At 39.3% G+C, this 26,984-nt stretch overlaps 1 protein-coding gene across 2 annotated transcripts in view; it reads right to left on the bottom strand.

Moving 5' to 3' along the window:
• Positions 1–2,268: 2,268 nt before the first annotated feature.
• The window catches only part of mamo (zinc finger protein 628-like), a 78,819-nt gene continuing 54,103 nt past the window's right edge, over positions 2,269–26,984 (bottom strand). For both annotated transcript variants that reach the window (XM_003694680.4, XM_012487870.3), the window contains exon 4: positions 2,269–3,483. In XM_003694680.4, coding sequence (XP_003694728.2) covers positions 2,416–3,483 — 1,068 coding nt within the window. In that variant the 3' untranslated portion in view covers positions 2,269–2,415. The remainder of the gene's footprint in view (positions 3,484–26,984) is intronic.

Genomic DNA, 26,984 nt, shown 5'->3' on the forward strand with positions numbered 1-26,984 from the left:
CCAGCTCCAATCGTCGAAGCATCATCGTCTTCGGATCCATCCCCCTTGGCCGCTCGCCGGCCGAATAACCGCGACCCGGTTGAATAAGTTAAATATAACGCGACCGAGAGAGAAAGAGAGAGAGAGAGAGAGAGAGAGAGAGAGAGAGCTCTGCTCGGTCGCAAACCCTGCCCTTCCGGCCAGGGAAACCGGACGGAAGTTGTCGGTCGATCTCGCGATCGACACTGATTCGTGGACGCCGTGGTGTGATGATAATCGAACGAACGGCTAATAAATTTATCGTTTATTTTTTTCAGCGAGATCATTGTCCTCCGTTCCGATATTGTCTCGCTAGAGCGTGGCCGTTGCCGGAATTACGGAAACGAGAGGCGAAGAATTGACACGCTTGCGAGACCAGCTCCCAGGGAGAATGAGCCGGCACTCTCGTTCTAGAGCTTTTAAGACTTTTCTTTTCCTCTTTTTTTTCCTCCCCCCTCTTTCTCTTCAAAATGGATCGGATCTATATCGATTCACCCATATACATATACGTATTATCTATCGTACGTATGTATATATACATGTATGTATGTATATATGCGTACACATGTATCACGGACATACATAATATATATATATATATATGTATATGTATATACACGTCAAGACAGCAAATACGTGGGCTAATATCGGGCTAAAGAAGTTTAAGAGGGTTTTCGGTTAAGAGGATACTTTTGGGAAGGATCATCCGTGACCGTGCAACAAACACGTCCAAGCCTCGCGGTTTGTTTCTTTCTTTTTTTTTTTTTTCATGCGTTCTCGCGTGACGGCTGCAAACGGAAAACGGCTGCGCGCTTTTATTGCTAGGTCGCTAGGTTTAAAAAGGATACACGGCTGGCTTTCCAAGGCACCGGCAACGCTTCCGGGAAGGCCTGGCGTGATTCGCGCCTATCGATGCCAACTTCGCTCCCTTCTTTCGACGAGAAGTCTCCAGCGTGGTCATCGCCGTATTTTTTCTTCTCGATGATCGCGCGAATCTCTGATGAATTTCAGACAGCAACGACGTTTATATATATATATATATATTTTTTTTTAACCTCTTTTCTTTAGAAATTCATGGAATTCGCTTTCGAATTTTCAAAATTCTTTTTCTCGGAATTTCAAATCATCGATACGATAATAGTATGTATAATATAATATAGAAGCGAGCTTGGTTAAAAAGTTTTGAAGATTTTTTTTTACGATTTAGCGTTATTTCTGAATAATAAATTAAGTAACGTAAAGTTTTGTCGAAATATATCGGGAGAAGCGTTTCTTTACTTTGATCGCGCGTCTCGTCGGGATGAGAATCAATATCCATAATCGATGAAAAAACGATAGGCTAAATTTCCATTCGACGAGAGACTTCCCGTCCAAATGGGGAGACGCGACAGTCCCCAAGACTGGGCGGCATACGGAAGAATGATCGTTATCGCGTGCACTGTATAAAAATCTCATCGATTACGCTGACAGCTATTACGCGACGAGTAGATTCGCTCGTCGAATGCGCGTGCACGAAGACGAAGAAGACGAAACAAAAACGAGCCGTCGACGTTCGTCCGTCGCGTCGTTGCGTTCTTTGGTATCGAATCCATTATCACATGTTAGTCTCACTAACGTTGAAGTAGAAATCCTCCTCTGAACAACTTTCTTTCTTCTTCCTCCCCTCCCTCTCTTCTTTCTTCGCTCACCGAATTATCAATATTCGTTTATGATCACGCCAAGTAAGTTCGGCCGACGAACTTTATTTCTTTCCTTTTCTGCTCGTTTCTGCCCCTTCCTTTTTCTTTTAATTGACGTCTTACTCGGTGGATAAGCGGTTCTCCTCTTCCTTCGTCTCCCTTCCTTGATGAGAACTCGTGGAATAATCGCAAGCACCTCGAAAGATGGATTAAAAATATGCCAAAGGAATCTCCCCGATTCGACTCTCCGAGGAGAAGAACGGCCATTTCGCGTGGACGAACATACGAATATTCTACATCGAGTACTACCTTCTCTTCCCACGTCTTCCTGTGCGCGCCTTTTATCGATCTCGTCGTAATGGATCGATCAACATCGTTCTCCATCTATCACGTCTCCTCCTATTTACGTTCAATTATCTCGAGGCGAAAAAGGTGTTCCAGGTGTAAACGGACGCAGCATTCGTTTATCGCGGGAGAAAAGAATTATTCGTTTGGTTAAAGTAGTCGTTGTATACGAGTGACCATCGGTCCCTGAAGCGTGCGCCAACACTGGCCGAAACTAAAACCTATACGTACGTTATGCGTAACAACGAAAATTCTCGCATATATCGTCGCGATATAAAGATCGATCTTCGACGATCTGGAACAACCCCGTTCGCATCGAAAGGCGCGGACCGGGAAACGCGAAGAACGCGCGATCGCCGTACGCGCAACGCGGTTAACGCTGATGTATATGGGTGGTGAGATGCTTGGACAGGTAGTCCGCCCTTGCGAAGCATTTGCCGCACATCTCGCAGTGGTAAGGCCTCTCCCCGGTGTGTATACGGAGATGCCTGGTCAGGTCGCTCTTCCCGCCGAACGCCCGGCCGCAGAACAGGCAGACGAACGGGCGCTCGCCCGTGTGCTTGCGCACGTGCAGCTTCAGATTCTCCTTCGAGCGGACGCACTTACCGCAGAAAGGGCAGGCGAAGCGGCGCTCGCGCCTGTCCACCTCGTGGCTTCCCCTCGCCAAGCCGATCACCCGGTCGGCGCCTGTCACCACCTCCGACCGGTCGTCGTCCACGGCGTTGTCGTCCGCCTCCCCGACCTCGCTCGCGCCCGCCGATCCCCCCATCCCTCCAACTGCCTCCCCCGGCATCTGCACCTCCACCGCCTCCCCCGGATTCTCCCCGTGCACGCTCGCCGTCTCGGACACGCTCTCCTCCCGCGCGTTCTCGTTGAACGCCCCCCTCGTCGTCTCCTCCTCGCCGGGATTCGTGGTCGTGTCGCTGCCCGTCTCCACCTGGGACGGCTCCCCGGTGCTCGACACCTGGTCGCTCCTCTCGGCCGCGGCGGACACCGCGGACATCGCGCCGCTCTGCGGCTCGGGCGCCCGTTGCAACCGTTCCAGCGCGTGGTTCAGCCTGTGCTTCTTGAACGACTTGAGATACCTGAACTGCATCCCGCACACGTCGCAGGTGAACAGCTTGTCGGCGGGGAGGCGGGCGCGGTGATTCTGCTCCCGATGCTTCACGTAGGCGGAACGGTAGCGGTAGCGTTGGCCGCATTGCTCGCAGGTGAACGGCTTGTCGTCGCTCGCCTGGCCGGCGTGTTGGAGCAACGCGTGCCGTTCCAGCAGCCAGGCGGAAGGAAACGTGGCCAGACAGACGCCGCACCGACGCGCCAACCCCGCCAGGCTAGCGAAACCGCCGTGGCCCAGCAGGGAACCGCTTCCGCCGCCTCCGCCCGTGCTGCGTTCCACCAGGGCGCCCCAACCGCCCGCCTCCAAACCGAGGGCCAGCGACACCTGAAATTATCGTGGTCCGTTAGATTCGTGGAATTCGTGGGTTTCGGGGAGAACGGGGAGAAGGATCGCGAGGGGATGATTTTCTCGGCTCGGTTGCTGACCCATGGTTTTCGAGGAGTGGAGGAGGGGTGGATGATGGTGGATCGATTCCTCGTGTTTTTCTCCCGTGCGTGATCTAGTTCGAAAGCGGCGGCGGGGAATGTGAAAGAAATAAGGATGGATGTGCTAGAGTGTGTGTGTGTGTGTGTGTGTGTGTGTGTATATATTATGCATTGTGCAAACGTGTGAAGAAAGAAATTTTGTGTAAAATCGTGTAAAAAAGAGAGGCATGCGAAGAGAGTTAACACGTGTATATATATAAAACGGATAAAACGGATAAAAGTAAAGGATAAGGACTTACCGATTATTATTGTCGCGTATTCGTTCTCATCATCTGTGACGTGGTAATAATGAATAAATCTTGACGTTTGTTAAACAAAGTTCGAATTAAATATAGAAAAAAGAAAAAAGGAAAAGAGGAGAAAGTATTATCTAATTAAATCAAGGTCTTTTGCGATGTAATAAATATTAGGGGATCGAAATCGAAAAGAAAGCGATCCATTGAGGGAGAAAGGGAGAAGACATTAAAAATTGTGCAAAAGGCGTAAAAGCTATTCTACGAACGGGCATAATAAAAAATTGTGAAGGAAGAAAAAAAAAAAGAAGAAAGAAAAAGGAAAAAAAGAAAAAGAAAAGAACGACATCAAGGTTCAATGACCTATTGTTAACACAAACAGTTTGCAGCTTTTATTTCACAAATCGTTAATTTACAACTATGATATGCATTCGTTCGCCTAAGAACCGAAACAAAACGTCATTTTACACGAAACAAGGCGTAGTACCCATAATGATCAAGAACGCGTGTCAACGTGGTGAAGTAGTTTTACGGACAAGTCTTTCTCTCCGATATTTTTTTTTCTTTTTTTTTTTTTCTCCTTTTTTTTTTATATATATATATATTTCTCAACTGTCGAGATATATATAATATGTATATATCCTGGAATAATATCTTACACGTGTGAACGTGCATCGTCTCGAAGATCACTTTGACCACGCTGTTTGATAACCATCCTAGAACGTTACACGCATATTTGTTTTTTTTTTTTTCGTTTTTTTGGTTTTTTTTCTTTCTCCGTGTTGAAACACGCAAGCTGCGACCGACAAGTTCCATCGAAAGCGAATCTTCGGTTAGAGTCAATCACGTGCTCCATCCGACGCGTTTCAATCTTAGATTTACGCAGAAACAAAGAACAGAATTATCCTTCATTATCTATCATTTAATCGTTACTATTTATCAAAAATTTATTCGCTGTTATACACCGACAGAAGTCGTTCACGCTGCACATTTGTTTTACAAAACAACTTTCCGTATCCATTCTTTTCCTTTCTCCGAAATCGCAAGCTCGAACCGCGTCTTCGAGCAACCGATGGACATTGTGTTCTCATGAGCGGCATATGATCGTACGTGTATACGTGTGTGTACGTGTATGTACGTGTGTGCACAAGAGCTTTCTTTCTTTAGCGATTTTACCTGTGTATGTACGTGTGTGTGTATGTGTGTGTGATGTGTATGTGTACATATGTCTTTTTGTTCCATTTTTTCTTTTTTCTTTTTTTTTTTTCTTTTTTTTTTTACAATCGATCCTCCTCCTCGAAGGATCCGTGACTTTTGAACAACGCGTGGACACATCTTTCTTCTCCACGCTTTTACCTCAACATCCGCAGATCCGATAGAACGGCGGGAATAGCGAGTACGACGAACGCCAGAAAGACGCATAAGCTTTCGGAGCACCATTTTTCTATTCTTCTATTCCATTTCTTTCCGTTTCTCTTTTTTTTCTTACTTTTTGTTTCTTTTTTTTTTTTTTTTTTTTTAGAATTTTTTTCCCTTTCCTTTTCGCCCTCTGACCGGTTCCATCGTCGAGACCTTATCGACGATCACTTCGAGCGAAATTCTCAGAGTATTTGCGAATTAATCTAATCGGGAAAATATCCACGAGATCTCAAAATATTGGCGAAACACTTGGAAATATTCGTGAGATCTCGAGGCGCGCTCTCAAGAATTGGAAATATTCGCAAGGTCTCAAAGTGTTCGCGAGATCTCAAAATATTCGCGTTCGCAATGTTTCCAAGTATTCGCGAGATCTCGGCCGCGTTCGCAAAATTTCGAAATATTCGCGAAACAAATCTCTGTGACGAAGTAGCGTTCACGAGGCCTCGACGTGATCGGAAGATCGATCATCGAGGCAACGGGGGATCTTAACATTGGTTCTTCCCTAGATGGAACTTGGCTCGATCGTTCGCGTCGATCGAACGTCCCCGCTGCCTCGAGACGACCACCAGCAGAGGAGTGAATTGCGAAAACGAGACGCGTTTTCCATTCGTTCGCGCTACCGTTGTTCCCTATTGTCTACGGGCGGCGAGCCGATGATGATCGCGCCTCGATAACTCATCTACGTGTCCTATCGCGGGCCGTGATATCTAAGATCAGCAAGGTCGCGCCAGAGTGTTCTCCGGGCACATCACGCGACGCTTTCGACGTACTGGGTGTTAGTCAAGTCCGTGTTGTGGAACGAGCGTGATGGACATTGTTTCATGGCCGAAGGATAACTCGAATGCGATAACGAAAGACCACAAAGTGTGTACATTTGATGATATAGTATATCGATTTAAGTTTAAGAACCATTGAGATTAGAATTATGGAAGTTGATCCGAAGTATTTGATCAGAAGAATGATATCGAAATTAATATATCGTCGATCGTTTGATTAGAAAATAAAAATTTTTTTCATTAAACGAGCATTATTGTCGAATTTCCGACACATGAACAATGCGAAACGAACAATTTCATTTTTTAAACTATCATATATTATATCGAATCGCGTTGAAGCAAGTGAAAGAAAATGTCGTTAATGTACACACACATAAATTTCACAATTATGCAGTCAAAGTGTCGAAGGAAATTCCATCATCGATATATTTATATATGCACTCCTTTTTAAGATGTCTTACGTTTCTTGCGTACTCGTTTTTTCTTTATTTCTCGAGATATATCGAGCAAAATTAGTTAAGACACGCACGTGAATTAAAACTTTTCGAGTAAATAGAAGATTTCTTTTCTTTTTTTTTTTTTCTTTAATAAAGATGGCACACGAAAAAGAACAATGATAAAACATTTTAATTACGAGAGAGAGAAATTTTATCGCCAACCTTTTTTTTTTTTATAATTGAAAGCAAATTATACTTTTACGTCACGAAATTTGTGAAATGTTAATCAAGCGAGATTATGGTGCGAAGATTATTCCCCATGCTCGTTCGAACATTGACGTACACCGTACGTGACACGGCTCGTGTGCTTTTCACGTCTCGAGAAACGTTCCCGCGTAAAAGGGAACCTTGTCAACTTCTTTGCAAACGAATCGGAACACGTACGGTTAGATAAATCGTTTAAACAAATCGTTTTTGTTCCAGTGATCTTTTCTTTCGTTTACGTTACATACGTGTCCCGACAATTCTTCTTGCGTGATCTTAGATCGTTAGAATTTTCCGTGTCTCTTCACATTTAGATTTCTCGGTTGAGAATTTTCTGGAGAAAATTATCTTCTTTTTTTACCATTCCTTCCAAAAAGGATCCAATAAGGCAAAAATAAATTTACAGCGACAAATCAATGTTGCACGACGTTACATATATATTATACGAATAAAACGAAAGAGTTAAGAATCATATCGCCAACATTCGAATAAAGTATCGATATTCTATTAAACAAAAATATGTGATAATTGTCGGTTTCGCGAACGAAGCTGCGTCTCGTTTCAGGATTCGTTCGAGCGAGATTCCTAAAAAATGGGGGCGACCGAGGCAAAACTAGCTACGCGCATTATTTCTCTCTTAACAACGTCACGTTATCTCGTCTCTAAAAAATCACTAGCGGTTTAAACTCGATAAATCAAGCGATCTGGACGTCAGTGCTTGGGTGTACGTGCTGGAATGTAGGGTTTCTTTATTTATTCCTTCTTTCTTTCTCTCTCTCTCTCTCTCTCTCTCTCTCTCTTTCTTCCCTCGTTTTTCCTCTTCCTCTCTTTTTCCACCTTTTTCTTTTTTCTATTTTTTTTTCCTTTTTGTTTTGTTTTTCGAAAACGGCAATGGGCGTCGATCGATCGATCTCTGTATTCGCGACCGAGAGATTCGGGGACGCGGGTCGCGCGCGTGTCACACATCATCTGCAAAGCAAAAAATCTAAAATCTCTTGGTTGGCACACAAAACGAAACGATGTGGCGTCACGCGGACATCCGGCGCGGTGGCGCTCGGATCGGCCGCCATGACTTCGTTACAAGTATGAAAAATATTCCGGCTTGGTTTTTCTCTCTTTCCTTTCTTCTTCCTCCTCTTCCTCTTCTTTTTCTTCTTCTTCTTCTTCTTCACCTTCGTTTTCATCTTCTTTTTTTTTTTTTTTTTATTTCATTAAATACGGTTTAAAAAAGTTATTGCATCTGGGTATACCTATATTGTATAGGTACGTAACTTCATTTTTTTCTTTTATCGATATATTGTACAAATATTGTTGTAAGTCGGTACAAACGTTATTGTAGAAAACATAACAACTCGTAGGTTCCTCTCGTTCTCAATCTTTCACCTTTGCTTGCGTGTTATTTTATTTCTCTTTTCTCTCTCTCTCTCTCTCTCTCTCCTTTCTCAATCTCTCTTTTTCTCGCTAATTTGGTTCATTCATGTACATTTTCTCCCTTCTACCTCTCCCTCTCTCTCTCTCTCTCTCTCACTCTCTCTCTCTTTCTTTCTTTCTTTTTTTCCTTTCATTCTCCCTCTCTCTCTCTCTCTCTCACTAATTCTCGTACGCTCGCTCTTTCTCTCGTTCCCTTTCGTTCATTTTATGTATTTTATCGTTACGGAAAGCTTAGTTAAGTGTTATACAATCTGTATTTAGTACTATATGCGAGATTCCGATCTACAGGGTGGCTTTCAAGGTATTTGAACACTGCATTGCTCGTGTCGTACGTTCCTCTGTGTCTATTATCTTGTGTGTACCACGTGTTTCTGAGCGATTTGTGTGTGTATATATATATATATATGTGTATGTATATATATGTGTACATGTGTATAGAATGTGTTTACGTGTATTTCTGCGGGTATCCGGAGCAAACGAGAAAGAACGAACCGAGGAGTGAATGGGGCGATCGAGGCTCGTCGAAAGGAACCAGAAGAGGCGATTGTCGTCTTCGTTAGGTCCGTACAAAAGAATGGATGAGAATTGGAGAAAGAATGCATGACATTTAGAATTCTTTCTATCGATTCGAATCGTTTCTAAGGTATTCCAAGAGGCTAAGAAGTATTACGAAGAGAGCAACCTTTTGATTTTTGATACGAGTTGTAAAAAGAAGAAAAAAAAAAAAAAAAAAAAAAACGAGGATCCTTTTTTAGAGTACAAAGTAAAGTAAAAATTTCTTGATTCGTTCTTTTTTGTTCTTTATATACGCTTTTAACAAATAAGAATTACAATTCTTTTTAATTCGTATTAGCATAACTTACAATTTTCTTTTTTCTTTTTCTTTTTCTTTTTTTCAAATTCATATATTCTTTTATCTATATCTCCAACACAAGAAGTAGTAAGCAGCTAATTGCCACTTGGTTTCGTTAAAATTGCCCGTAATATATGTAACACTTCGTTATATATAATTACGAAATAATCGTTAAATTTCTTAATCGAATGAAACGAAATGAACTATCATCCGTATCTGATAAAGTATTCACGTATTATCAAATCACAGCAGACTTTCTTAATCTATTTTCAACTCTTCGTCCTAATGAAGAAAACTTAATCTCTATCATATATTATACCAACGTATTATCCTTTATCTACTATCAATAAACACCAACGATTATCTCAATATAGTATTATATATTTCTACATTTTTTTTTTCAACCTAAAAAAGGCACGCTAATTATCATTTTCTAAATGCAACAAATTTCCCTAAATATATCAAACGAATATTCTCTAATAAATCAAATATCTCTCTCTTTCTCTCTCTCTCTCTCTCTCTCTCTCTCTCTCTCTCTCTCTCTTCCTCCCTTCTTTCTTCTCTCTCCTAGATTATGTAATGCTCACCTCTATAAGTTAAGTGAATAAATATATTCTTCTATTGTCATCGTTCGCCTTTATATCGTTTTTTTTTCTTTTTTTTTTTTTTTCTTTCTTTTTATCTACTATATAATTTCATCGCGACGAATTCATGAAAATTTCTTCTTCTTCTCCTTCTCCTTCTTCTTGTTCTTTCCCCCCTCCCCCCCTTTTTTTTTCTCTAAAGCATTATTAGCAACGAGCATTCGTGGACGAGGTGCTTACTAAGTTACTGCAAAAAGTGCGAGTTTGCATATCTCCCTTCGATGATTGCAGAAACGGACTGCCAAAATGTGCGACGAGTGCATAAAAGTGATCAACGAAGTTGCGGCGTCGTCGATCATTCTCAGTATCCTTAGCTTTCGCAACGTTCGCTTTTGCGGAAGTCAGGTGTCGCACGTGTTTATCAACTTCCTTTCGGGATTTGATGCCGTTTAGATTATATTTTCTGGGCCGAAGAGAGGCGAGTTTACTTTTACGAATTAATCTCAAAACGAAATGATATTTCATCGCGATGATTCGAGAATAATTAGAGAAATCGAAACGCTTCTTCGAAAAGAGAGATAAAGAGTTGGATCGGTCGAGGAGGAGATCATGGAAATAAATAGATGCTAAATTGAGAAAATAGTGGATAAAAGATAGCCGTAATCTAAATTTTATGCACATTCGACGAGAATGGAATGAAAAATTATTCTGAAAAAATAAAAATTAAAAAAAAAAGAATACGTTTTATAAATTATCTTTCGACAGCATTCGTTATCAAATATTATTTGATATAACTTGGTAGTATTTTCAAATATTATTGATACACGATAATTTAACTACGCGTTAAGTTGTATCAAAATATCGAATTTGTATCGTCCAAAAGTTTTTATTTTTTTAAATCGTCGTTTTATCGTAAAAACGTTTTTTTCTTCCCATATATATATATATATATTCAATCTTCCAATATTAATATTAATCGTAATTAGATATCATTTAAATGCTAATTGAATATCCTCTGCACCTCACGTTATCGATAATTAAAGGAAGTATTGTCTAGCAAATACGATTCGTTAAACAGTTTGTTGGAAATGAATAAAATGAAGAGGGAGGGGAGAGAGGGGGAAAAAAAAAGAAAAAAAAATGTAATTAAGGTATAGATTGTACGCATATCCCGCGAATTAAATAGGAACGTCTTTCCTGATTTAATTTCCACTCGTTTCTCGTTTTAATTTCTGTTAATTTGTTTATCGAGAATCGATGCGTTTATAAGGATAGGCGGATTCCTATCTGAACGAGTTTATTTCAACGGAATATATACGTTCCCGGTTTCCTGGATTTTCTGATATCTCCCCTCTCCCCGTTAAACATTTAATATTTATTCTTGTAATTAATGAACGGTTAAATCGATCGGGCAACGTTAAACCCGATGGGTTAAAGCTTGATTAAAAATCATTCCATTTATAACAAATCTAATCGAAACTCATCGAGCCGAGTTTAAACTTTCTTTAAAAAGTTAAGAGGGAAAAGGCAAGATACTTGCATCAAGATACTTCGTTAATCCTTCGTTAATTTTATATACCTCGATGAATAATTAACGAGATAATTGCTGCAGTTTTATTACTGCGGCGGATAGATAAAATTAGTTGATTCTAATCGGTTAATCAATTGAAGAGAATCCATGCCTATAATCTCATTGCAACAATGATTCAGAAATACGAATATAATTTAAAATGTAACCTCGAAATAAACGACGGGAGTGTATCCAAAATTATAAGCTTAGCTTGAATGAATAAAACGAGCTAACCTCCTCCAACTTCCCCAACTTCCATTCACTTCAACGATCGATCACGCGAGTGAAGTAGAGGAGAAAGAAATTTCTCCAAACGTTCGTGAAATACCTGCGTGAAATAAAATCCGCGCAAAGTCTGAAAATCTATAAAGAATATTTCATTTCATTTTCCCGACGAAGGAAGGAAAACTCGTGTATAAACCTCGTATGTATATATATATATATATACATATGATAAATCTTTATCTCTGTTATCCGTTGTTCGCAAATGAGTGAAAAACCAATTCCAAGATTCGGATCGGTTGTGTAAAGGGACGAAGGACGCTTTAATAGAAAATTTCACGAGCCGTTTGTGGCGGAGTGTGGGGAGGGGAGGTCGATCGAGGTATGAAAACGCGACCACGCCGCAACTTTTCGCGTCCAATGAGGCGTCGCGCGACATTTTTCAGCCGGTCCGCCATTCTCTCAGTGCAAAAAGGTTGCCTCGTCGTTTCCGAGATAGGCGTAGGCGAGCAGGAAGGGTGAAAGAGCATAGAGCGGGGAAGAGAGAGAGAGAGAGAAGGGTCGAGATCGTGATACACGCCCCTATTAACGGAATTCGCTGTCGAGAAACGGGGTGACGAGAAGCGAGCCACGTGCTCCATGACGACGCGAAATGCGACTCCTCTGTTTCCAGGAAAAAAAAAAAAAAAAAAGAAAGGAAAACGAAGGCTGTTGGAAAATTGCTGTCGCGATTCTGTCTTGTTATCTCTGCCTTCCGTTAGATATTAATCGTTGTCGTGAGCTGCAAATTGTTTTCAATTAAAAGCTGACTGAAATTTTTTCGACTTCGAGACTATTTCGAAGACTCGAAAGTTTGAGTTTGATCGAATCTTCTTTAAATCGCGTTTACTCGAGTCGCGAGTAATAAAATTGTATCGCAAAAAAAAAAAAAGAGAAACAAAAAATACCCAGTTTCGAAAGAAAGGAAGAGAAAAATCGCCTGTAAAATTCGTCAGTTCCACCCTCCGCGAGAAACTCGAGAGAAAGAACTCCCTGTTCCACAAAAGAACTCTCGAGATCCAAAGATCCTCTCGACCAGCTTGTTAAACACGACATCGTCGGCACGAATCGGTATCAAAGTTCCTTGGAAGACACACGAGCGAGGAGCGCAACCCTCGGGCAACTTCGCCAAGGTTAGAGCCTAACTTTTCTCTAGGTAAAAGTCCAGGGGTGCATATACATATATACATATCTATATATGTAAATATATATACACACGTATATGCATAAACCAGGTCGTTGTATGGGATAGGAACGTGTCACCGGGTGACCCGCTCCGCAAACTCGCGAAACGCGCGTCGCAACGAACTGGGGTAGTAGGAGCAGTCTCGGCGTGATCGGTCGTACGGGGGTGGTAGGCGTAGGCCTCGCCACCTTCCACCTACCAACCCGCATACACACACACATACACACCCACAGTGAGCGACCAACACCGAGAGCAACCTTCGTACGGGTCGTACGTGTCCCTTGGGTCGCGGCAACCAGCGGTAAGCGTTCACCTGTCGATACAGTCGAGGGCAAAATTCGTAGGAGGGTTGGTGGCTGCTTTCTCGTTGGCTCTCGTGTCCGTTCGTTACGCAACGATCGAGGTTAAACGCGAAGGATGGAAGGAGAACGTTATCGATTCGGGATTAATTTTTCGCTCTTGCGCTTCTCTTCGACGGGGCTCGCGTGAATTTTCACGCGCAGGATGGATTTTTGACGATGGAGTTTTGCAAAGGTAGGATTTGATCGTGGATTAATCGTATATATATTTTTTTTAATTAATTTCTAACGCGTTCCATAGGTGTGGAATTCGATTGATTTGGAAAGATGGGTTTTTTAGGGCTGAGTTTCAGCGAGGGTGATTAGTAAACAGGGAATGGATTGTATCGGGAGATGAGGATGAGTTTTGGAGAAGCGAGTGAAATTTTATAAATCAGATTGGAAAAAGAAAAAATTCGCCTATTTTATATATAATCGAGTCGATCGAGGTTAAAATTATAAGATTAATATTGTGGAAGGGAATGAAATGTTACCACGACTCGAATTCGATAAATTTTCGAGCGAATTGGAGGCGATCGAAGGTTGGTTAGGAGAGAACGGTGCCAGAAACGAGCCAACGTCCAGGGAATTTTGGCTTGGACTGTATGTAGGTCGCGTAGGTGGGAGCGTACGGTGTGTCGGTGCACGCGTAGGCGTGCCTGCCTACGTTTGGAATTGCGCAGGTAGGCGTGACTTGGGGCGGCGCCAGGTGAATACACCCCTGAACTCTGTTCCGCAACTCCACGCGTGTCTTCGAACCTATATCGGCTTTCGATTCCCCGATGTTGTCCATCGCAACCAAGTAAGAATCATCTATGTTGTCTTCGTCTTTCTCTCTTTTCCTTTCTACCGTATATATTTCTTCTCCTTCTTCCCCCCATCTACATTCATTTGAAAGTATTTATCTCTATCGAACTTTATAATTTGTGCAATTTTCTTTTTCTGCTCGATATTTTAATAACGTTTTAAAGTATTTCGATAATTTTGTAAAATTTTGTTGCGGTTTTTATTTTTTTCTTCGTTATTATTTTCTGTTGGGATTTCGTATCGTAGACAAAAATTATATATATAAAAAAAAAAAAACATATTCTTGGATGAAATACTTGTCGTAAAAAAATAAATTTTGTTTAACGAACATTGTAGAATTTGTTCTCTTCGTTCGATTAAAATTTAAATATCTTTCGAAAATTTTTGTTAATAAAAAGATAAGAAATATTCTAATTGTATGTAATTATTAAGGCGAACAATATTTGTTCAAGTAATCATTGTTAAAGTAATCGCTAAAATATATAAAGATGCAGTGAGATTATACATTTTCGATACACTGGTTGCAGCAAGCATGTCTGACAATGAACGATCCATTTCCACTTACGCTTTCTACTTATATTTCTCTTAGTGCTTTGCTTTTCGTATATCATATATTCTTATCGCATCTTTTTCATTCGCTAAACATTGAAAACAACACGATAAACATATGCGTTATATTTAATCGCGCATAATAAAATATAAAAATTAAGTGAAAGGATAATGGTTACGCTTCTCGTCGCCTTTCGAACCAACAATTATATTTTGTGATCATGCAACCTCCTCGTTCATTCATTTTTAAAATCTGCTACACTGGAAAGCAGCAACTTCGGATCATTTTGTCCCAAAAACTTGATATGTTACAGTTCTATGACAAAAAACTCGTTATTCTACAAAGCTCTGTATAAACATTTAAAAAACAATCGAAGGGAGTTGTACGCACTTTAGCAGTTTACTTTTTTTTTTTTTTTTTTTTTTGAACGATAAAACCTACGAGTGTTATATTATTACGATATGTTTCGTCCCTGTAATTTTATTAAACTAACATTCTATCCGGCGATGAGTACGAATGTCCACGAATGTCCGCGTATGATCCTATGATTGATTTATCACAACATAAAAAACGATTATTGCTCTCTTTAGCAGAAGCGTATTATTCCTACGAATATTTCACTTTTTTTTTCTTCTTCTTCTTCTTCTTCTTCTTCTTCTTCTAAATTTAACAATTTTCTATAGTAATTTCGCGTAAGAGTTACGATTAGGAATTTTCTTCTAAAATTCTATTACGTTCGTCGACATTTTTTCACGAGAAATATTCGGTGAAAAAATTCTCTTGGTATTTGTTTTTTTCTTTTTTTTTTTTTTTTAGATTCTCTCTTCTCAATTCTAATTCTTCGTTAAAATTTTTTTTTCTTCTCTTTTACTAATACTTATAGCACCAAGTGGCAACAAAGCATTTCATCCCCTTACATTTTACATTTGAAAAAAAGAGAAAGTTAAAAATTATGTATCCCTCGCAAATTAAATTATCCAATTCTCCTTCTTCCTCGTCAATACTAAAAACGAATCAACGAATAATCACTTGAATCTAAATTATTTACTAATAATATAAATTCTCCATTCCCCTGCATTCACGAAAATTTGCACGTACATATGGCGTCTACCATATCCTCGATATCCAATTAGATCCAATTTACATCCTTTGTCTTCTTCGAGCGCGAAAATTGGATCAAGCGTCTCGAGCCTCGAATTGGTCCTCGCGCAAGGATCGATCACCCTCAATCCGCACGAATTCTTGCAAACATACTCGCGGCGAGGGTTTTTTAAATTTCGATCGAACCATCGATCCACATCTTCTATTTCCCTTCTATACAATTTTCACTAGTAGTAGCTTTTCCTTTTTTTTTTTCTTTTTTTTAATAATCAGCCAAAAGCGTGAAAGCGCAAAATACGATTAATGGCGATATTGCTAATCGAGCGTCCGAACGTCGTCTCTCAATGTCGCGTCGCTTTCTTCCTTCCTTCCTTCCTTTTTTCCCCCCCTCTTTCGACGTTTCTTTTTATTCGTAATTCATTCAATCACCTTTCTCTCTCTCTCTCTCTCTCTCTCTCTCTCTCTTTTCTTCTACCACGCACCGGAGAAGCAGCACCTTCGACTCGCGCGTGTCGTTCGACTCGTCTCTGCGTGGAATTATCGTCGCGACGAAATTATCGGTTTCAGGAATATCCAGATAATTGGGATGATCGTGAGAATTTTATCCTTTCGAACGAAGAATACCTAGATCTTTTGTCCTTCCGTGGAAAGAATTATTAGGAATGGAGAGGGATCGCGCGAATCGTAATCTTTGATTCTTGTTAACAGAAGAAGCAGCCACGATTCGATCGATTCTCGCCACCTTTTTAGATTTAAAGAAGAATTTTCAGATCTCCCTTTCAACAAGAAAAAGAATAATCGAAACGGTCGCGATAATTTCCAAGTTTGTTAAAAGGAAACCGAGATTCTTTCTTCGAATACTTTAATCGAAAGGAATTCTCAACTTTTTCCCCCTCTCCCTTTAAACGGGGTTGAACCCGTTCGCGACTATTCTCACCTTTAACCCTTCCTTTTTCTTTTTTTTTAAATCCCTTTATTTCAGAGACGCAGCGTGGAAAACTGCCGTGATGGCCACCGTCGCGGCGATAATTCCGCGGTGTGTAAAAATGAACACGATGTAATGGAATTCGCGTAGTATAAAAGCTCTGAATTCCCGTGAAAGTAGGTTATGCGATCTTCTTCCTTTCTTTCCTTCTTTTTTTTTTTCACCTTTTTTTTTTCTTTTTCTTTTTTTTTTTTTTGGTCGAGACGCGTGTTCCCAGGGTCGACGTTAGTTTCCCTATCGCGCGGCTCAGATCTTATCTCGCGGCTAAATAGAAGGATTTCCTCGGGCAGAGGCCGGTCGCGCTTCCGTTCCACGCGTTTTCCACGCGGCCGATCGATCGTCTCGAGAACGAAGAAGAGGGAACGACGTTTCGGCTTTTCTGTCTGTCGTCTCCCAACGTTCGGATCGTGGAAATTCGCGAATTCGAGGAACTTGAGAGTTTCGAAAATACGTCGTACGACACGTAAAAAGTTGGAACGACGACGATCGCTTACGTGTCGACCGATCGTCGGTGTGTTGTAAAAATATCGTGGAAAATGGTACGGTAGAGCTTGCGTGTTACGAATCAACGTTTCTTTCTTTCTTTCTTTCTTTCTTTCTGTTTCTGGTAACGTTCCACGGAAGCGGAAACGATCGATTCTGAAAGGAAACGCGGGCCGGAACGGAGGAAAGAGCATGGGCTAACGTCGATCCTGTATGTGCGGTGTGACTTTGAAAATCGTACAAAACACGGATCACAGTAAAATAATAGAGCATTCGTGCCCAATGTACAAACAATTAAATATATATATTATATATGTGTAATATATAATATATATAGTACAATATATATATATATATATAGTTCTATCTAAAAATTTCGTCAACACGTTTTTCCCATATTTCTCTTTTTGTTTCCTTTGTCATAGTCGCGCTAAGATGTGATTAATTTCGCAATTTTTTTCATTTTTTCTCTTTTTTTCCTCCTTTGTTCCTAATTGTTTATTGATCTAATTATGATTAGATGTCCCTCGTAGTCTCAATGCCTATGCATCTTTATTGTGAATGTATATTTTATATATATATATATGTATGTATGTCGCTCGTATTTTATATATATATATATATATTTATATATATATATATATAATATAATAAACTTTTATTAACTTAGCTTATACTCATATCTATAGGTAAATTTCAGTTTAGATTAGTTCACCTATTCACATGTTGTTCGTCTATATCAATATGCTTGTGTATACAATAGTTTCTATTTAATGTATCACTAGTCATATTCAATGTATGTATATAATATATATATATATAATATATATATATATGTATATCATAGAATAATATTTCTATGTGTGTATGTATTTACAACGCCTCGGTATCTTTTTCTTTTTTAAATCTATCGTTTATATAATACAATCGCTCTCTTTCTCTCTTTCTCTGTCAATATATATATATATATATATTGCATTATATACTAAACTATTAAAATACTAGTATAAATATCTCTTGACATACAATATATATATTTTTTCATATATATATATATATATGTATTTATTCATTTATATATATATATATATAGTGTAGCGTGATTTGGCGGAGCCGAAGAAATGATTTCGAGTTTATCGATTTTTTTTATCCTTCCTTTTTCTTTCATTCTTTTTTTTTTTAAACGATATATGTATATATATGTATGTATGTATATATATATATGTATACGCATTTCAACGTCTCCGCGAGGTTCACTTCCTCTCTCCTTATCCCGCACTTTTTCACCCCTTTCAATCTTCAATCTCTCTCTCTCGCTCTCTCTCTTTCTCTCTCTTTCTCACACAGATACGCTTTCTCTCCCTCACATATTATTCATTCGTTTCTCTTTTTCTTTTTCTTTTTTTCTTTTCTTTTCTTGTTTATACATTTATTGCTATTGGATTCATTGCATAGTAGTAGTTTCCCCCGTGTGAACTGATATTACTCACTTGTTACTACACTCCTTATTTTTCCTCCATATTTATTTTTTCCCCCCTCTTTTCTCGCTTCATCCTTCCTTCTTGCTCCGTTTATCGTTCCACTTGGTTCGTACGCGTTGAGCGTTTGTTGCCGAAGAGAAGACGTCGAGCGATTTTCGTGTTCGATTTTGTGGTTCGTTTTTTCTTTCTTTCTTTCTTTTTTTTTTTTTTTTTTTTTGTTTCGACCCTTCGTACAGTGACGACGAGAGGAAGCAGTACTACTTTCGAAAAAGTAGTTCGTCCCCCAAAAAACGGAGGAAAGCACGAAGAAGCACCGAAGGAACGAAATTGCAAAATTCTTCTTTCCTGTCCTTTTTCTTTTTTCTTTTTTTTTTCTTTTTTATATTTTTATTTTTATCCTCCGTTACTTGGAGGCAGGACAATTCCTCTACTGTACCGTGTAACTTCTCCCCCGTGGAGGAACGAGTATTGTTTTATTTCATTGTCCAAGGAATGACAAACGTTTGCGGGAATAATTTCTCGCAAGAAGAGAGCGGTTGAACGAAACGTAATGTAAAGAAACGAGAGAGAGTGGCAAGGGTTGCTACCGGATTGAGCAAGGAATTATCGATCGGTCTATGTTTATAACTCTCATCAAATTTCGATGAGCGTTGAGCACCAAACGTAGATTAAAGCTATCTTAACTATTTAACCTCTTGTCCTTTTATTTGAAGAAAGACCTACTCCTCAACCACTAATCCGCTCGCATCGGTATAACCGGTTATCAATTTAATAATCTGCTCTTTGATAAGTCCGTTCGAAACTTATCGAGGTATACGTTATATAAAGTATATATTACAACTGTATCCTTTGATACACTTCGTATTAATTTATCTCTTTATGCGTAGCGTTAGAAGCGGTCACGAGTTAATGAAATCCTCGAGTGAAACGAGGAGCCTTTTTCTCCGTAACAATAATTTATCGATCGATCGATCGATAAATTGGAAATTGGCGCGAAAAAAAAAAGAGAAGAAACGCTTATACGAGCTATAACGGGCTATAAATTCCCAGTGTAAGGAGTCGAAATTGAAATTTACCATTTCGAAACACAATCCTCATTACGAATACAATGTTGCCGTATCGAAGCGAGGGAGCAATAAATTCTGCCTAAACGAGCGGCTTCTGCGTTATAAATAAGCCAAGAGGTTAAAAGTTTCCCTACAATGATTTCCCTCCGTGAAATTTGTCTCCTGAAATAAAATATCGTATTGCTATCTGCTCCATGGAAAATGTAATTCTTCAGAAGTCTTTGAAGCTCTTTACCTCCCTCTCCACGACGTTCAAAGAACTATCTTCCAGAAGGATCTTTCGCGAAAACTGTGTCGCAGCGTAGCCATAGCGTTTTCGCGTCAGGAAAGATTAAAAATATTTTCTCCTTTTTTCCCCCTTTTTATTCTCTTTCTCCTCTTTTTTTTTCTCTCTCTCGGTAGTCTCTTTGATCACGAGGGAAATTATGAGATGCGTTTCAGCGATTTTCGCGGAATCGAACCTTTAAACGTCCCTTCTCCCCCTCCCCCGTGTTTATTCGTCGAATTTCAAAAACGGTAACGCAGTTTGCGGTATCAATTAATGTAATTCGCCCCGATATTAATGACGCGTCGCTGTGTATTCGCGACGATTACCCCCGAATAATTAATCGAAACGCGAAAATAATAACCGATGAAGCTCGACGAATTGGCGCGCGTAAGCCTCGACGAGTTGGTGGAAACAAAATTAATAATCTTTACGAACGAACGAAACGAACTTTTCGAACTTTTATCAATTCGAATGAAAGAAAGCGTCGATCGAAAAATTCGATCGATCGATAATATTGTATTTCGTCACCACGGTTCAGATTCATCCGTGGGGAATGTTTTCGTTGGGAATAGAAGAAGGCATCGTAATTAGCAGCATAGTAGCATGGTATCATGGAGGCAGTAATGTGATAGTTTTAGCGTTATTCTCTTCCATTTTCTTCCCTTCGATCTATCATTTTGAAAATTTAAAATTTCAACAGATGGGACGCACATTGTTGAAAATAAATCGTTTCAATTCCAGATATTCGATTGATCGATCTTCTCCTCAAAAGAGTCAAACTATTTGCCACCTCGACGAACGAAAGTTCTTACTCGTGTCTTTTTTCTTTTCTTTTTTTTTTTTTTTCTTCAAATATCTTTCCCCTTCTCGAAACTCAATCACGTTAAATTTAGTCGGTTTGTTGTTGTTCTGTCTCGCGCGCTTCTCTCCCCATTTTAATAAACGATAATTAGGCAGAATCAGAGGCTGAGGATCAGACATACTTAATCTTAGCAACACAACTGCCTCGTTAATGCGAATTTGCTTGCTTTGCCTCGAGAATCTGATCGACGCTGAATTATAAGGATTTATCCATGTGGATGCAATGAAATTGATACGAAAAGAGGTAGTAGAAGGAAGAAGTTTAAGAATCCAGTTTCCAAACGTTCAAAAATAAAAATAAGCGACAGTGAAATTTATCTTGCTAAACTATCTCATAGTTTAAGTACGCTAGATCTAAAGTATAAGTTTTCAAAACATTCGTAACATAAGTTTAAACATAAAATATTCAATACTTTCCGAAAAAAGAAAAAAATAAGAAAACTCATAATTTGATTAACCAATATAATTGAATCGATTAAATAAAGATCAAAATTTGCTTCAACCAAAGAATTTTTTAAATCAAAATCTTTACAAACAATATTCTTCAAAAAAAAAAATCTATTTGTAACGTAATTTACTTTAACACTTGATTAAATCATTTTAAAATTAAGAAAATTTTGAACCGCTGTTACTTCGAAGATAATGACTTCCGATCAATAGGCGAGGAACCGTTAGAAGCGCGAAACTTTGCCCTTTAAAACGCTTTTTGATTTATCTCGATACGACTTTTAGTTTTCAAAATATCATCATGTAAAGAAAAGGCAATTTTTAACCATTTATCTTCATCCCCAAACCTTATTGAAATTAGGAATAATTTAAACCTCCGTAACTTTGAAAATAGTGACTTCCGGTCGATGAGCGAACGACCGTTAGAAGCGCAAATCTTTCCTCTTTAAAACACTTTTTCATTTATCCCTGTACGACTTTTGGTTCCCGAGATATCGTCGTGTAAAGAGAAGAATAATTTTTAATCGTTTACGATCTTCATTCTTGTCGCTTACTCGGACCTCTCGCTCGCACCTCGTCTCACCGACCTATCCCAAACTCCAGACAAACGACAGACGCGATTCCTGGAAAAACGCAGTAAAGTATTTCCAAGAAAAAATGTGGGTCATTTAAAACTTTCGCACCATATTAAGCGCTATGGTGAAACTTTGAGCCCTTATATCTCGATAACCGATTGAGATATCGGAATAAATCAAAAAGCGACTTCAATGGTATGTTTTCCCCTATTTCTTAAACGAATTTTGACGACAAAATTTTTACTTCTTCTCACGTTTTTTTTTTATACGAAAAATCGAAATCTTACTAATGACTTTAATAACGACATATCTTTTTTCGTCGTGATTATGAATATATGATTATGAATATTAATCGAACTTTTAAACACGTTTTTAAACTATAAAAATCCAAAGCTTTATGATTAATCATTAGATCTGCGAAGCGTGTAATTTTGCAACATAGAAATAAATTTCAATGTAGACGAAAGAGTGGTAAGAAGAAAAAAAAAAAAGAAAGAAAAAAAAGAAGAGAATTAAATTATTAGAAAAATTGAAATTGATAGATGATTCAATATGCAATTATCGATTAATTTTCGTTGAATTCGAGATGAATGTATGTTTTCACGGTAAATGTTAAAATTTGATGCACCTGTCGGTGCATTATTAAACGAAGGCAGATGGAAATTAAATGTAAATCAAATGAGGTTACCTTAACACGGATCTATGATGTGTCGTTTACAAAATTGATCAAAATTAGTATCGGGATCGCGGTTTTCAATTTTGTAATTAATGAATAACGAGCCCGCTATGCGGTGGAAGTTTGAAACGTTGCCAGGACTGTTCCCCGATTCTACCAGGTTCTTGTAGCAGCTTTCCAATTCAATTTAGAAGATAGCATTAATTAACGTGTGATAAAATAGGTTTTGGGTGGACGAGATGATATTTATTATGGAATGTATAATGACATTTTGCTTGATAAATTGCGTTCCACCCCTTCGTTATTAACACTCGCTCTTTCGAAACTGATTAATTATGATTTCTCAAAAAGCATAACATTCGAACGAACTCGTTCGAGATACGCAATTCCTCTAATCAAAAGTAAACTGCCGTTACGATCATTTATCCTCTCCGAGAGCATCTCTTTTTCCACATTTCCCCCCACAATTCTATTATCGAGAAGCTTAAAAATATTTCTCCACGATCAATAATCAGAATTCCAACTCGATTCAAAGATTCAACCATAACCCCGCCTGCCAAAATGAGAGATAAATTCAGTCCGAGATCCGACAAGACGAAAGACACAGCAAGACGCGATATCCATTCACAAAAAGTCGACCGAAAAATGGAAAAAAGAATTGTAAAAAGCAACGATGAACAACCATCAATGAGATCCACTTCGAACGAAGATCGAAAAGAATGATGTCGATCAACGATTCTCGTCGAACGAACCGAATTCGAGGACGAAGAAGTCGCGAAGAACGACGGTCTAACCGAGTCTACTTCCTCTCCAACACGTATATATCATCATCCACCCGTCGAGATTGCTCGATAATTTCAATTTCACGCGTTAACCGTTGCAACCCCCTCGGCCCGTGACCTCGTTTTCGCGGCACCGTTCTGCGTGTACGTACTCGAGGGGGGGAGTCGAACAATGCGGCGCCACTCGAAACGTACAAAAGGTGGGGAGGGTAGAGCAGCGTGACCGCCCTTAGCCCTCGAGAGGAGGACAGGGAGGAAGGGAGTCGCGGCAAGGAAAACAAAAGGAGGAGTCGCATCGATCACGAGAAAGTCGCTCGCTTCAAAAGCGGAGGGGTGCTCGCTCGTTCGAGGGCCGCGGATGAGAATGGGGGAGGGTGTCTTCGAGGTGTCTTCGTTCCAGGATGCTGGAGGAATCTCGAGAATTTGGAATATGGCGGCCGTTCAACCGTAATCTTGGAGAAGATTGTTTCTTCTTTTGCCTGTTTTTCTTTCCTCTGCTTTCTCTTCTTCCACGAGTACAACGAGCGTGCGATTAAAAATTCAAGATTGCGCGAGCGAGATCTTCGTTGGGTGGAAAAGATAGGGATGTGTAGTAGGGGAGGGAGTGAAGATGAGCGTGTGATAATGAAATTTGGAAATTTCACGCGAAGCGTCATCGAAGTTTTTGAACGAAGAATTGTTTCGTTTAACGACTATCAATTTTTTCCTATTCCTCGACGTAAAATCTTCAACGCGTTGTTTTCTCTTTTTTTTCTTTTTTTCCTTTTTATTAAATACATTTTACATTTCTCTACAAGTAGATATTCAAAGCACGTGTCGCTTTTTCCAAAAATATTAATCATCTCTTCGTCTAATGTATCAGCACCCTTTTTTCAATTGCCTTATATCACTACGATAAACACCTATAAACTAACCTTCATTCTTCCACCTTCAAATCAATGAAACCCCCCCTCTCCCTCCCCCCCCCCCAAAATCCCGAAAGAAACATCTTAGCTTCTCCTCTTAGTTTCGATTTCCAACGAAATACGTTTCCTTCGTCTTCGTCCGTAATCCATTCTAACTTTCACTTAACTGCAAAGCAAGCACAAGAGGCAAAGAATAAAAAGGAAAGAAAGCAAAAAAGAGAGAGAGAGAGAGAGAAAGTTGGATCAACCACGAGGGGGGATCTCTTCGTTCGAAGGGAAACGACTTTTCATAGCCGTTTGCAGGACGATCCTCCAAGAGTCCCGAGCGAGATCGTTTTCTCGTCGAAGGGAAATCGGTTCGATCCTCGCGAGACTCGAGTTTCAACGGCCCCTCGAGCGGCCATCCCGGATGAACTTTCGATACGAACCAAAACCGATATTTCAATATCACCGATTCGGCGAGTACGAGGCGGAAACAATGGCGCGAATCGTTCGATCGAAATCGGTTCGAAAATACTTTGGATCGGCCACGATAAACGCGGTGAACATTGTGAATTTAATTATCGCGACAAACGCGACAAATGATCCCTGAATAATCGCTGGAAACGTATTTTTATCTTTGGCCAATGATCGGATCGATCGGCTACCAACCCTTATCGCATATAATATTAATTTCCGCGCGAGAAAATATCGCATCTCTTCGTTTCGTTCGATTTGCCATAACTCGACTCGAAATAAAAATTAAATAAAAAAAAAAAAGAAATGTCAAATTCGATCGAAACATTAGCCGTTACGATTATATACGAATTGAAAATAGCGCAAAAAAAAAAAAAAAAAAAAAAAAAAGAAAACCGAGCGAGATGATCCGCGTTGTTGAAAAATATGGTTAATCGTCTCGTTCCTCGACGAGACGAGAAAAAGGAAAACAAGAAAGAATTGCGAGATCACAATCGCGATCACGCGTGACCAAATGCACATACTGCAAGAATTTTCACGGCCTTGTATATTCTCTAAACTCGCTTTTCTACGTGCAATCGTAACTCTATACGGCTTCGCCTATGCGTTTTGCGATAAAAGTACTGTACGTAAGTATGCTTATGCCACTTATTTCTTGCCTGTCTCCTCGCGTTACGTGTGTCCTCGGTTCGTGTATGCGTGCATGCGTGCGTGCCTGTCTGTTGGTGCAAGTGTGTGCAGCCACACGTGTGCGAGCACGCGCGTGCACATCTCCGCTACGAGCGCGTGTATATCGGTGTGTTCGCGCGTGTCTTTTTTTTTTTTTTTTTTTTTTTTCCTTCTCTCGTTTTTCCCGTTAATCATTAAAGTCTACTTTATATTACAGTCAGTCGAGTGCGCCGGCAATCGTCAAAGTGTTCTCTTTTTTCCTTCCTCTCTCTCTCTCTTCTCCCCTAAGTTCTTCCCGCTCTCTCTTTCGCGCGTACGCGTTTCACGAAAGGGTTTCGACGATTAATCGAGTTCGAGGAAAGGGAGAAAAGGAAGGAACCGATTTTCCCGGGAATTTCTAACAATTGATTGCGCGATATATACGCGAGAGATGAATATTAAGTAATATGAATTTCAAGAGTGTCGGTGATTTTCGAGTATTTTGATTTTTTTTTTTTCTTTTTTTTCGAAATCGAGGTTATTTCTTATTTTATTTTGCAATTCGAAAGGGAAGCTCGTCGTGGGAATTATTTCGATCGCGATTGAGGAGGTGTGTATGTAATTATATACGTGGATTGATGTTTTAAGAATCGATGTTGTTGTTCCGTGATTATAATTGCGAACCCGTGTAAATTTGTTGTTTCGTGAATGAACGGTCCAATATGAGAATATTGTTTCGCGAATTGATATTTTGAAGGGGGAATTAATATTTGCATCAATTTATATATATATATATATATCACGTCCCATTGACGTAATATTTAAAATGTATTAAAATGAATGAATCTTACATATTGGATTGTTGTTTTTATATCATTGTTGAATATAAATTGTAAAACGTGAAAACGTTTTATGCGTTCCGATAATAAAATAAATAAATACATATAAATAAATAGTATATTTCGTGTGGTTTCAGATTCAGTCAAGTTTGAATATTTCACTGGTGTGTTAATAATAGTTGTGTGTCCGTTTTATCGGACGGCTCATCTATCGATAGTAGAAAAAATTGTAGAGTTCGAGAAAAGTGATTTGCGTCATTTGTTTTCGTAAAAATTTTTGCTCAAGGAAAAAATAAACAGTGCGCTATATTTGTAATATTTCCGTATGCGGCATACGCGAGGCGATTAATCGGCAATGCGTGTCAGTGATACTCAACCGAAGCCTCGTAAATTTTCCAAAAATTTTCCACGAGTTCTCGCGCCGTTTCCCAACGATCTCGCATAACGAGATTCCCGTTTCGTTTCGTTTTTGTTACGTTAATCAAAAATAAATTACACCTCCAAACACCGCGATCCATTTTGAATAACTAATAAACGAAACAACGTCTTATTCTTCGTAGTATTGGCAGAAGAATTATTGCGCGTAAGTTCATCGTTTTTAATTGCAGTAGAAAAATAAATATTCTAAATGATGTATCGACGCGATAAAACGACGGGATAAATAATTCTTTAAAGAAGAAGAAGAAGAAGAAGAAGAAGAAAAAGAATTAATTCCAATCGAAGGCATTGTTAATTTAAAATAATCGTTCGTTCCCACTATGTTTTTAAATTTATTTACATCTACGAGCGTCATGTATCTCTCGACGATGATCATAAAACCGAAGAGAATTGTCATTGAGTGTAAGAAAAAAAAAAAAAAAAGAAAAGGAAAAAAACATTAAGAAAAAAAGAAACAACAAAAAAAAATGAGATCTTAATCGTGTATAGATAGATTCTCTTTTTATATTCTTTTATCGATATGGTGAACTCACCGATGAGATAAAAAGAAGTCCATCGCTCGTCGATATCTGAAAACTCGATCTGTAAAGTCACACGTGCCCGCTAATTAAGAATTCAT

The sequence above is a fragment of the Apis florea genome, unplaced genomic scaffold (assembly GCF_048593485.1).
Source record: "Apis florea isolate Af1SG1 unplaced genomic scaffold, ASM4859348v1 contig_2293_pilon, whole genome shotgun sequence".
In the NCBI taxonomy this organism is placed as follows: domain Eukaryota; kingdom Metazoa; phylum Arthropoda; class Insecta; order Hymenoptera; family Apidae; genus Apis; species Apis florea.